The sequence below is a fragment of the Typopeltis vanoorti genome, chromosome 4, assembly GCF_054136105.1.
Source record: "Typopeltis vanoorti isolate ZY-2024b chromosome 4, IOZ_Tvanoo_1.0, whole genome shotgun sequence".
In the NCBI taxonomy this organism is placed as follows: domain Eukaryota; kingdom Metazoa; phylum Arthropoda; class Arachnida; order Uropygi; family Thelyphonidae; genus Typopeltis; species Typopeltis vanoorti.
The window spans coordinates 32,574,768-32,588,786 of record NC_143552.1 but is presented as its reverse complement, the minus strand read 5'-3'; the positions used below and the strand labels follow the sequence as shown (position 1 = coordinate 32,588,786).

Genomic DNA, 14,019 nt, shown 5'->3' with positions numbered 1-14,019 from the left:
GTGATGTCTGTTAGAAAGGCGAGTAAGCTGATAAAATGAGGATAATATATTTTTTTGATTAGTTCTTTGTTGGTCTTCTTGTGTTCCTCTAAAAACTGTTTTATTTCCTTTCTCAAAGCAAAAAAACATTTCAAACAGTTCCCTCTGCTTAGCCAACATACTTCTGTGTACAACACTAAATTGTCATATTCTGCCTCCATTTCTGTTAGAAAAGAAAGAAATTTGAGGTGTGTCAAGGCCCGATTTCCACCCTTAATTAGATTCACACACTTCATTACAGTTTTCATAACATCCTCTATCTCCAGAATTTTACCACACAGAGCCTCCTGATGTATACTGTAGTGCAATACAGGGCAATTGATTCCAGCCTTCCTTAGTAAACCAGCTAAGCCTGTTTGAGTACCACACATTGATTTGGTGTCATCTGTCACAATAGCTGTGAGATTGTTAATGTCACCAGTACCATTTTCAACCTTCATAACTGCATCATAAATGTCTTGACCTTTGGCTGTGTTATGCAATGACTCTAATGCTAGTAGATCTTCATTAATAACAAAGTCTTTGGAAACAGTTCAAATGAAAATTAGAAGTTGAGCTGTATCTGTTATGTCAGTTGATTCATCCAGAGCCAATGAGAAGTAAGCTGAATCCGTAATAACACTTTTTAATTTATTTAATATGTGAGAACCTATTTCCTCGACTCTTTTTGTTACAGTTTGTTTTGATAGTAGGACGCTTTCAAACTCACTGGCAATTTTATCTTCCCCAAATGTGCATGTGCCATTTTCACAGAACAGTGTTTTACAAATTCACCATCAGATAATGATTTTTTTGCTTTTGCTATCTCTGTGCTTACAACAAACGATGCCAAGAGTGAGCTTTTTTGTATTGATGTTGGTTTAGTAAAAATAGATTTCTGAGCACTAACCTTTCTCTTCAAATTACGTACAATTTTAGTACGTACTTGTCCAATGTATTCTTGGTATTTAGCAGCATGGTGCTGTACGTAGTAGCATTTGAGGTTATATTCCTTGTGCACAGACAGTACTTGCAAACACACGAGGCACTGTGGTTTGTTGTCATTATTGTTTATAAACAGAAATTCATTTTCCCATTTTTCCTGAAATGACCTGTTTTCTTCAGAGATCTTACATTTCTTACTCATAGTACACAAAGGCTGAAGTAACTGACCAGGGGACACAAACTGCAACAATAACACTTAACTGTGAAACTGAGTCTCTGAAACTGATCATTGTAACCAGAGCAGAGCATGTGACTTTCAATGAGGCGTTACTCTGGAACGCATAGAAATCTACCACTCCCACTGCTACCACTCGCACAGAGAAGCAGTAAATTTTATAAATTGAGTAATCTTTTTAAAGCAATTCTGATTCCGCGTTGAGAATATAAATTGTTTCCGTCATCAGAAATAATGAATATAACTAGTATATCAATCAGAAAATCTGCGGTCAAAACTAATAGCTAAATTGATAATACATATAATTTAATATAGTTTTTATCCTGTCGCAGGCCGCACATAATCACGTTACGGGCCGCATGCGGCCCGCAGGTCTACTGTTGGCCACCTATGACCTATACCACCCCTCTTGAGAATATTTAATTGGAATTTATTGATGAAGATGGTGACAGTCTGAAAAATAATGTACTATAAAACTTGATTTTTTTTCTTTTATTTCTCCATGATGTCTCTTTTAGGCTTGTTTTTGAACATTGGCAGTCAGCTAGTCTCTCCACCCTTGCATCATTTACATCAATATCATTGATTTCATTAAGCATCAGTAAAGCATAAAGTATAGCAGACAGCTGCCATCATCTCATCACTCTAAATCCTAACAGGTATTGTCTGAAATGGTTTTAAGTTACAGGATTAAAAACCTGAATTTCCAGAATTTAAAAAAAAAAAAAAAATCAAATTGTAAGTTTTCTGGCTGTTTATTGCTTTGGAAGCTGAGCTAAAAAATGCTTTTAGTGTATGAATCATGCATACTTCAGGGAGGATTAGAATCAACACCATTTTCATATATTGGTTATATCTTTCATCTGATAAGTGGCTTTCCTAAATAATTTAGGAAATTTCTGTTTCTAATAGATGTGATGTTTCTAGAGTTCAGTTGTTTTTCATTTGTGATCCACATGATTAGTGCCTGTGGAAGTCAGTTATTATTCTCATAAACAATTCATTGTTCCAAACCCATTGTCTCCACAATATTTGTCTCTCTGTGTATACATAAAATTCTTGTGTAAACCAATTTTCCATGCACTAGCAATCATCCCACTTGATGATTGCTAGTGCATGGAACATTCTTGACTGCTGGGCATCACTTGATGCCCAGCAGTCAAGAATGATGCAATTGTAATCTTTAACAGTAATCAGTATATTTACACCCATGATGTCTAGTTCCACATAATTACAACTCTGTAATTACCCTTGAGTATCAGTGATTTTACTAGCCACAGTCAATGTAATCTCTTAACTACGTTCTTGCCTTTTGTGATGTCGCTAATAGTATTATGATAGTGGCCATTATTTCTGATGCTGTATAATATAGCTTTTGCATGATCTTAGAAAAGTAATTTTCTCTGTCATGTAGAATTTTGCAAATTTGATACTGTATTTTTTAACATCGTATCATTATATTTGTATGTGTGTAATTTAAGCAATACTGAATCCCAGATTTCCAACCCCTATTCATTAAATATTCAGGTAGATACTTACTAATAGGATGCACCACGGATCGATGCATCCTATCCATGGTGCAAACTACATTGGATCAGATGCTTCATTTTGGTACTGTTTTTCATTATCACTAATTCGTTAAACTTAATTTGAATATAATTTAAACAAAACAACATCGTTAGAAAAAAAATTTTAATACTATACATAGCATTGAGTTACAAAAACAATTTTTTGCCATTTAGGATTTTTTTTCTCCTTGATGTTTTAATATTTAATTTGATTTAACTAATTGCATCATTAGAGAAAACATTTAAAGCATGACATATAAAAACCTGTTATCATCTGTGATAATGGGGTTTTTGTGTAACCCTGTCTCAAATATAAATAATTTGACATCATGTTAATTCTGATGTTATCCTGCTGAAAACAAAAACATCAAAATTAATATGATCAGTCATTTAGATGTCATCAAAATCATTAAATATCCAGTAACAAGAAAAAGAAAATATGCACTTTTATTTGCATGCATATACAAATTTTCTCAACCATTATTAACCATAGAACAATGTTCTAAGTTAAATGTACCACAAATTATGACGTACATCATGTTATAGATAAAGCTTGATCAAACATGCCATTAAAGTCAGTAGAAATGAAACTATAATTAGGGTGTTTTATCAGAATTAATTCATAGAATTAGATAGAATATATACTGTTTAATAAGAAATGGCTTTTATGGAGAATCTTTGTACTAGGGAGAATTTCTTTGATATTAAAATCAAAAGAACTTCAAAGGATTTCTTGATGAGTACACAACTCATTTTGTGTGTGAGGCATATGATGCCTCACACACTGAATATTTTTGAAATTACCAATAAGCCGCCTGTGGCTATTTCAGAGCAAGTATTACATAATCTTTATTCTCAAGATGCAGCTTCATTTAATGTTTCTGCAAAAACTAATTGGTAACTAATGTAAATATTAGATATTTTATCAAGATATCTGTGCTATAATATGTATTCAGAGTAGGATAATTTCAAGCAATGCAATATTAAGTTAGCACTTCATACTTGACTGCAAATAAAAAAAGTGATATTTATCTTTTCTTTTAATGATTTTCAAGTTTAGTCCAAGTTTGAAGTCTTTCCTTTTTTTTTTTGGCTCTTTTCTCTGTTTAAGGGGGGGGGGGGGAAACAAGCATTTGACTTAAAAGTAAATGACTCAGGCTAAGTGAAAAATTATTTAATTCACTATAATTCAAGACTTCAGTTATATTTTTAATTGCTATTAATTTTTTTAATAAGAAAAATATGCAGTTCTTTGGGAATATATTTTAAATAGTGTACCAGTGAACTAATTTGGAGCGAAGTGGACCATGATCATCCATGTGTCATTCTGATGGGTATCTTAGCACAAAGCATTAATTTCCCAAGTGACAAATGGATGTTTTATTCCTATTCCAAATATTTTAATCTGAATCCTTTTAAGACTTACTTCAGAATAATTTTCATCTTCAGTCAACAGTAAATATACAAACTACAAAGTTTAAAGAAAATGTTCCAGTTTTCTTTATGGCCTAAGAATATAATGAGACCTCAAAAGATCTGTCCCTCCAAAAAAGCACAAAAGACAAAAATATAACTTGTCAGCATAGTGTCTTAAGTAGTGCAGCACAGAGTTGACTCTTAGCAAAAATAGATCAAAGTGTATATCTTCTTTTACTTTCAGAAACACTCTAATTTTTCTAGTGAAGCATTTTGTCTGCCTGCTGATAAAAACAATATTTTGTCTATTTGAAATAAATGTCAGCAAAACTAAGAAAAACTGATTAGTAATAGTCAAAGTAATAATGACTCTTGCTGGTATTTATTGTAAGTTACTTTTTTTTTGAAGTTATTGCAGTTTGCACTTTTGTCTAAATTGTGCTGTACATCTTAGTTTACTAAAACTGTTAATAGTATTAATTAGTTATAAGATGAACATAACTTGGCTTTTTCTTAATAGTTTGTGGTACTTAGGTCAAGCAGATTAGGGAAAGAAATGTCATTGATATTGGTTTAAACATAACCTTTAAACATTAAAACAACTTGATATTTGCTCTCGTTTGGCTATTAACATATATTTTCAGCATGTTTTCTATGCTGAATAATTGCTCACTTATACTAAAAAATAGTGCAATAATATGACAATCTCTCTATTCACTTGAATAGGGAGGTTGTCTAATTTCACATTGCTTTATGTTACTTAATACTTTTCATGTTATTTTCTCCTAGAAATAGAATGGTATGAAGATGGCCCAGTCAAAGAACATAAAGATATTATGGTAATTTCTAGAATAAACAAATTGCTTTAATACAGCTTTTATTTTTTCATTTCATATTATTAGCACCTGATTAATCCTCAATTACAGCCTTTTCAGTTTTTATACTGAGAAGTTTGTAGTTGAGACACAGACTGTAGAGAATTAGCACAGACTATTCAACTTTATAAAAAAATGTTTATTATTATTTATATTCACATTTGAGCCATAGATACAAGTTAGATTTTTATGTAAATGGTTGAAAAAACAGGAGCCTTTATAGCTCATTCATTATCTATGATGCTTTATTTTTTTTTTTTTTTTGTTAGGAAAGACATGGTTCAAATTCTACTGAACACTTAATGCTTTCTTTCTAGTGTAGCATTCTGGCTAAGTTCTCTCTTATTCCACATAAATTTATTCAACTGGTTTTCTCTCAAACCAGCTTTGCATATTTTATTATCTCTTCCAAATTTCATTTACCATTCTCATTCAAAATTGCACCTAAATAGTTAAAATATTTCACTTCTTGGATTGCAGTTTGTTTTCTATGTTCCTACTATTTGTCTTTTATTGCTGATTTTTCATACAGAATTTGTTGCAGCAATTATTCAGTTTATTTAATGAAGACTTGCATTAGATTTAGTTAAACAATATAACAGGTTTATAACATAAAGTTATGATCTGATTTTGATTTCAGACTAAATGCCAATTCCTTCCTTAAATGTTATGATCCATATGATTAACAGCAGAGATAGCATGCACTGTGCATAACTAAAATTATGTTGTGAATGGACAGTATTCAGAGCAATATAGTTCTTATACTTAATTATAAGTGCAGCAGTCAGAAATGAAAGAAGAGATACCAGAAGATGGCTTTACATAAAAACAGGTGCAAGATGCAATTGCATGCTATCTCTACTGTTATTCATTATCTATATGGATCAAATCATGTAGGAAAGCATCCTAAATATTTCAACTGTCGAAGTACAATTTTTAGTGAAGATGGCAAATTAAATATGGAAACATAAGCAAACCTGATATGGTGGGGAGATATTTGAATAAATTTATGGAATAAGAGAAATTAGCCTAAAGACTAAACTAGTAGTAATTTAACCTGATATCAAAATCAGATATTCAGCTCATAAGTTTGTTGAGAGTTTATTTTTCACTTGGTTGACTATAATAAGTTTGGTTTAATCCTTTATCCAAGTGTGAGCAAACAAAATTTGCACCTGAAAGTATCTTCAGGACTGGGGTAAGGTAGTGCAACACCTTTTTCTCCACCTTTGCAACGAGTTGCCTGGTGTTGCACTACCTTACCCCAGTCCTGAAGATACTTTCAGGCGCAAACTTTGTTTGCTCACACTTGGATAAAGGATTAAACTAAACTTATTATAGTCAACCAAGTGAAAAATAAACTCTCAACATCTTTCTCTGAATCCGGAGTAATTTAATAATAAGGTTACACACCCTTTGGCAACTCCTATAGGTTAGGATGACCTCTCATTGCTTCTACCTTTGTATCTCCACTACTGGGCCTGTCTCCCACTGATGAGACCTCAATAAAGGTCGAAACCGGTATGGGTAGTGGCCCTTGCCTTAATGCATAGCATTACACATATCTGCAAGGAGATGTGCTTTGCATTATGGGAGATACTGAGATAGGAGTGATGGGTGCTTTCTCCACCTTTGCAACGAGTTACCTGGTGTTGCACTACCTTATCCCAGTCCTGAAGATACTTTCAGGCGCAAACTTTGTTTGCTCACACTTGGATAAAGGATTAAACTAAACTTATTACAGCTCATAAGTTTATTATTATTATTATTGTATGGGCACCTCCACGGAGTCCAAAGATTCATCTTGGGAGACTCAAACTATCCACATAAACTACCATATCTCCCCTTGAACCCATTAACTGATAAAGCACCCTCAGCTGACTTTGGCAACCCATTCCACTCATTCACAACTTTCCAATCAAAAAAATCTAGTCCTCACACCTTTACTAACCACACCTATCTGTTTCTATCATATCCCCTCCTTTTCTCCTATCAACCAACTTCTGCAATCCATACACCCTCAATCTATCTTCATAGGGAACATTCCATAGACCACTCACCACCTTCTCCATCACTTACCTCATCCCCAAGAGACATATCCCCTCCTTTTCTCCTATCAACCAACTTCTGCAATCCACACACCCTCAATCTATCTTCATAGGGAACATTCCATAGACCACTCACCACCTTCTCCATCACTTACCTCATCCACAAGAGACCAGACTTGAGCACAGTAATCCAGATATGGACATATCAAGGCTTATAAAGAGGAATAACTTCCTTATTTCTACTTGTTAATGTGTTCTTCAATAGCCAAGTAATTTTACTTGTACTACCTTAACAAATATGTCCTCTAAACTTTCTCTCTGTCTCTCTCTGGAGACAGAGAGAAAGTTTAGAGGACATATTGTTTAGGAGTGGTGAAAGACTCTGTCTATCACCACTCCTAAAACTCTAGCTTTATTTATTTCCTGGCATACAGTGCCATCAATGTGATACATGGCTTGTAATTGGCATGTTCGTACATGGCATGTTCGTTGGCATTTCTCCCTTTTTTGTCCTTTTAATAATATCTAATTTCACTTCTAATGTAATGGCTTTCCTTTTCTTCGACACACTGCCTTACGTTTGGGAGCCATATTGAAGGGTAAAAAGTCGCAAAAAAACCCCAAAAGTGAGGGAACAGATGTAGACAAAGCACACGGTACCCAAAGAGTGTATGCTGGGACCCAAGCGACGCCACCTCTCCCAAACAAATGCCGCTTAACGGCATATTCTTCCGCCGTGCTCACAAACAATTTCGCCTGTGACGTTTGAATTTTACGTTGCACTACTTCAAGTCGAAATTTATTTTTTAAATTATTTATGAGATTACCGCCGTAAAGTCGAAACGACGCATGTCGAGGACGACGTAGGTCGAGGACCCCTGTATTGCTATTAATGTCATCTGTTCATAATTTTTCTTAGAAGTCTCATATCTATGGTCTCCAGTCTTTGATAAAGGGTTTTATTTCTAACCCAGTTCTCATATTCATAAGTTAAATTGGTTTGAACGCTGTCTTGTATTTAGCTAGTTTAGTTTTTGACTAATTTCTCTTATTCCATATAAATTTATTTAGATGGCTCCCTGCCATACCAGCTTTGCTTATTTTATTGTCTATTTCTGTATTTAATACAGAAATAAAAAAACTCAGCATAAGTAGCTGAAATATTTGATTTGTTCTGTAGATTCTCCATTGAGAATACATCTAAATTCCATGTTCTTGGTGGCTTTCATAATTTTGTTCTTTTCATGCTGATTTTCATACCAAATTTGTTATATCTGTTATTTAGTTTAGTTAAAGAATCCTGGAGATTTGCACTGGGTTTGTTTAGGAATACATTACCTGCATAAAGCAAAGAGCTATATTTGATATTTCTGATATCACTTTTGCACTTTTTTTTTCCATAATATGACCCATATATGTAATGAATAAGAGTTGATATAGCACATCCTTCTTTAATCCCCCCCAAGCCAATTATTATATGGAGCATTTTGAAAAACATGCTCTTGATACTGCTATTCTCAAACCTTCTATCTGGCTAAGGTACATTTATGTTTTCTATTTGACCACATAGCTCAGACACATTTGACTCAACAAACAGCATCCTAAAATCCAGTTCACCAAAGAAAAAGACAACAATAATAGCCTGCCTTTTCTAGATATTCTAATCACACACATCTTCCCAGCCATATCCTTTCTTCCACAGTTTACAGAAAATCCACCCACACAGGTAGATACATACACTTTCCCATCATCCCCCCCCCCCACAATATTATTTTATCAAAATGCTTGTCAATAGACCCTCCAATATTTGTTCTACCCAGGCTGAACCTACAGTTGAACTCTCCTTTATTCACCAGACCTTCTTGTCCAGTGGTGTAACAATGCCAAAAAGATCAACAAATTCCTCCCAACTCCTTACATCCCTCTCAGTATGCAGACTATAGTAATGCTATCATTGTTCCTTATATCTGGGGCACCTCAAAAACTTAGCTAGAACTCTAAAAAAAAAAGTACAATTGATGTACTGCATTCAAATTTCATCTGAAGCTGGTTACTCTCCTAAGGATCCTCTACCACCTCTATCTGTTCTAGGTGTTTACAAAGTTCCTTATTCTTGCAACTTATATTATGGTCAAACTGGGAGATCTGCTAACATCTGCTTAGAAGAACATAAAAAATACATCTGCTGCCATAAGTATGGTCAGTGATATCTAGTTGACCATGAATACTTTACACATAATCAAATGGAGGAAAACTACTATGCTTCACCACAACAAATAGAAACTTGAACTTTTAGAATCAGCAGCAAATTTAAAAAAACCAACTTAATCTTAAGAAATATGGTTATATTAAACTTAAGATTTGAGAAACTAATTCTTTGGCCTCCCACTCAACAGCTAAGCCTAGCCAATAGCACCCATAGAGGCATCCCTCATAGGATTTTAAGCTTTCAGTCTAAATTTTCCACTATTTAATATTGTTTCCCTGATGATGTCTCAGTGACGTAGATGAAATATAGGATCGATTGGACTAGTGTTTAATTCTTTTTATGTGCTGTATTCTTTCAATTAAACCTTACAATAGGTTCAAAACAGCACATTAGTTTAAATAGTAGATGCATGACTGTTACTGGCAACTTTTCCACTCATTTACCACTTTCTGAGCAAAAATCTAGTTCTTTACATTCTTGATAACCACATTTTGGCTGACTGACAGATATCAAAAAGTGGCATACAGGAGATGTGAGTCTGCAAGATTTAAGGTAGCCAGTGGTGTACCACAAGAATCAGTGCTTGGTCCACTGTTATTCAATCTGTACATTAATGATATTGGGAAGGATTTGACAAGCGATATATAGCTATTTGCTGATGATGATGCAAAGATAGGAATGGTAATCAGGAATGCTGCTGATATGCAGTACTTTCAGAATGATTTGAATGGAATTGTGGGCATGGGAAAATGGATGTCAGTTCAATGTAAATCATTCACTTTGGTGTGATTAGATATCCAATGTCGTATTATATTGGTGGGATTATGCTAGAAGAAACAGTTGAGGCTAGGGATCTTGGAGTGTTAGTAGATAGGAAGTTGAAGTTCATGGGGCTATGTAGCAAAGACTGCAGATACAACTCAAAAGATAATTGCACTGCTGAAACTAATGTTCACATGTAAAGATAAGGATGTCATTTTGCCTCTTTACAAAGCCTTGATAAGACCTCACTTGGACTATTATGTGCAGGTCTGGTTTCCGTTGTGATTCTAATATATTTGAGGAAAGAGAGAGAGAGAGAGAGAGTGTGCAAAGGAGAGTGTTAAAAATGATAAGGCAGACTGGGAATTTGTAGCTGCAGACACTAGCAAACAGGAGAAAGAGGAGGTGATATGATTGAGATTTATGAACTTCTGAAACGCTCATACAGGATTTCAATTTATGGAGGATGGAGAAAGGACAAGAGGACATCCTTGGAAGCTGAGAATGAATGCTGCAAAGAAGGGATAAGGGCTAAATTTTTCTCTCATAAGGTGGTGCGTGATTGGAATGGATTGCTATTGGATGTCGTGAGTGCAAGCAGTGTGAATGAATTCAAGAATAAGTATGATAGCTGGTGCATGTAGTAGAAATGTGGCCTTCCTCGATGAGTTCCTAACTCCCTGGAGTTCTCTCTTAATAATAACTGCATTATACAATTTCCAGGAGTGACCTATTCTTCTCTTCCTTCCAGTCTTGTACTGGAAAATTGCTTTAGTTTTCACTTTATGAAACCATTTAGTAACTGATGTTTCTCTCATATCCACTTTTCCCATTAGTTTATAATGCACCAACCTTCAGTCTATTCTCATGGGGATCACTCCACAAACCAGGCACCATTTTGGTCAGTCACCGTTGAATCTTTTCCACCACTCTTCCATTTCTTCAAAGAAACCAGGTGACCAGATGTAGCCATATCCAAGCCTTAAAGAGGAATAATAACTTCCTTCTCTCCAATTGTTATTATGTTTCTTAACATCCAAGTGATCTTTTGAGATCTTTTGCTCACTTGTGCAGTCTGTCCTTTGAACTTTAACTCTCAGTCCTCATTAGGAGTACTAAATCATTGGCTTCATCAGTTTATCACAGTATGATCACATCTTTGCAAGGTTTTTTCATTCTGAATTGGGTAACTTTACACTTTGACATGTTGAATCAATAACTATTATCCTTTGGCCTGTACTGTCAGTCTATTTAGATTTTATCTCACATCTTCTAAGATATCTAGAATCTAGACTGTCAGTCTCTTTCAGTATCTTAGAGACATAGTAAACGCGTTCGCTGCCAACTACGAGTATACTCGTAGTTGATAAACCAGCTACTCAAGCCAGCTACGAGTATACTCGCATGACGCTTACCGCCGGCAACGAGATTACTGTACTGACCTTGAGGAAGTGAAAATGCTTGGCTTGTGGAGCTAGCATCAAAACTGTGTATTCTCATAGATGGTATATGCTCTGCACAAGCCAACTACGAGTATACTCGCATGACACTGACCGCCGGCAATGAGAGTATTGTACTGACCTTGAAGAAGTGAAATTGCTCGGCGTATGGGAACAGACTATGTCGAAGTAGCATGGCAGCGAGCGTGTTAACGAATGTGATGTAGACAACTGCAAAATCCATAGATCAACTTTATTAACTACTTCTCTCCTCCCCACTCCCAGTTTAGCATCATTGGCAAAAATTCTGGATATTTCTCCATCATATCATTTCCAGTATTATTGATATGCAGATTGAATAGCGACCCAAGTACAAAGGTGTGTGTGGTTCATCTCTACTTCTGTTGTCTGTGTTCATCGTCCACCTTTTCATCTGTGTCAGCTTCCTCATTGGCTATTATTTTGCACAAGAGTGCTCCATTTAGTATCCTGTCAAATACATTTGCAAAGTCTAGTAGCATCACTGTGTAGCCAATTCACTTATCCAGCTCAGCTTTCACTTTATTGTAGATAGTGAGTAAATTACTTAAACATGACCTTCCCTTCACAAAGCTATGATGTTCCCATAGAGCAGTATTTCTCAAAGGGTAGTACGCGTACCCCCGGGGGTACGCGAAGGTCTTCAGGGGGTACGTGGCAATTTTTGGCTATGCATCATTAACGCATGGAATCATTATATTTCTCAACAAATAGTGCAATTAGAGACAACTGGGATAAAAAATGCACTAACTAATGAATCGCATCTCCCCTCCAATAGAAACTGCTGTATAGACTCAAGCAAAACCATATGTTGCCATTGCAACATATGGTTTTGCTTGACACCACCCCTTCGTGAACGTGTTAAAACTAAGAAATATATAGTGAATGTGTTTCAGATATTATGGAATTCCATTGAAGAGAATTAACATTTCAACTCAACTGTTCAAATGCTAATTTGTCTTTGGTTCGAGCGATATTTCATTAATACTGCACCAATCATATGCACTTCTTCATAGCTGCTCTATGTATCTCAAGTCTTGTAAATTACTGGTAATTTTTGCTTGAAATAATGGGAAAGAAGATAAAGCTATTTGGGTAGATGACTTTGACGATGTACACAAGGAAACTGTTCTCGATGCCAAAAGTAGCAATAGTGAGTAGGAGCTTCTTGGTAAGTCACACCATTTTCAGTTTTATTCTGAAAACTTTAGTTTCCGAAAATCCCCGCATATATCTCACACCACGATTTTTTAGCTTTAATTTTGGGAAAAAGTGCGAGTTATATTTGAGTAAATACGTTAATTTTTTAGCTTTCAAATTCTTAAGTATGGATCATTGGTTAAAGATTGGATTTATAAAAGCCACAACAAAAGAGAACAATATAGCAAATACAAGCAGCTGTAAGCAACAAGAAAACGTTGATATTGCATCTGGATCAAATGAAATTGATGTGTCGTGTGACATCTCTAGAGAACCAACTAGAAAGAAGATGAAAAATCTTCGTAAGTGTGATATGAATTACTTGAAATGTGGATTTTCATGGACGGGAAATGAAGAGGAACCTATTCCAAATTTTGTTCTCTTAAAAATAAATCATATCTTTTGTTTACATGGACATATAAATTCAAATAAAATAGACATTTACAATGAAATATACTTTATTTATTTATAATTTGATAAGGGGGTACTTGGTAATAATGAAAATTTAAGAAGGGGTATGCGGATATCTGAAGTTTGAGAAACACTGCCATAGAGTATCATATCCCTCTCCACCCACTTTTGAATCTGCCCTTAATCCAGCTTTTCCAACCCTAACCATCACCACTCTTGAGATGTTAATTAGTCTATAATATGGAACTCATTCATGTAGCATCCTTTGTCTAATGAGACTGTTTTGTCCTCTTTTCCACTCTGTTGAGGAATTCTTCCAAAATGCTGAGTAAATCTGTTTAGTAGCACCATTTCTCTTGCAGTTTCCTGTAACACATGTCTAATATCTCATGCAACTGCTGTATTCACCTTGATTTCTTAGTATCCTTAATCACATTAAGTTCATTTACTTCTATTCTTGTCTTGATCCCCATCATATCATTCAATGCATTATCCACACTGGATAATAACGATGGCACACATGCTTGCAAAGTGCTCACTCAGTAATTCAACTGTTTATTCAGCTTCTGTCACCTCCTTACCATCAGTTCATTAAGTTTTTCTTCCATAATCATTCTTCTTTTTGCTTGCTGCGTTATTTGAATCTCACCATAAGCATGGATGTTTGTGATTGTCCTTAGGTGAGAGATGAATTTGCTAACCAGGTGTGAAACCACTGTCCTGCTTATTTGAAGCAAAAGTGCCATGTTTGTCTCTAGAGTAGTATTTCCAGGTTGTGTAAAAAATAAATAAAAAATACGTAAAAATCCCTCACCCGTGGTACTAATCTGCAATAAGTTTATGATCTTGTATAG

The 14,019-nt window shown here is 34.9% G+C and overlaps 1 protein-coding gene across 4 annotated transcripts in view; it reads left to right on the top strand.

Annotated features, from left to right (window-relative positions):
• LOC150107208 (uncharacterized) overlaps positions 1-14,019 on the top strand; it is a 351,505-nt gene that overhangs the window by 80,131 nt on the left and 257,355 nt on the right. For all 4 annotated transcript variants that reach the window (XM_090391063.1, XM_090391065.1, XM_090391062.1 and 1 more), the window contains one exon: positions 4,972-5,021. In XM_090391063.1, coding sequence (XP_090247189.1) covers positions 4,972-5,021 — 50 coding nt within the window. The remainder of the gene's footprint in view (positions 1-4,971; positions 5,022-14,019) is intronic.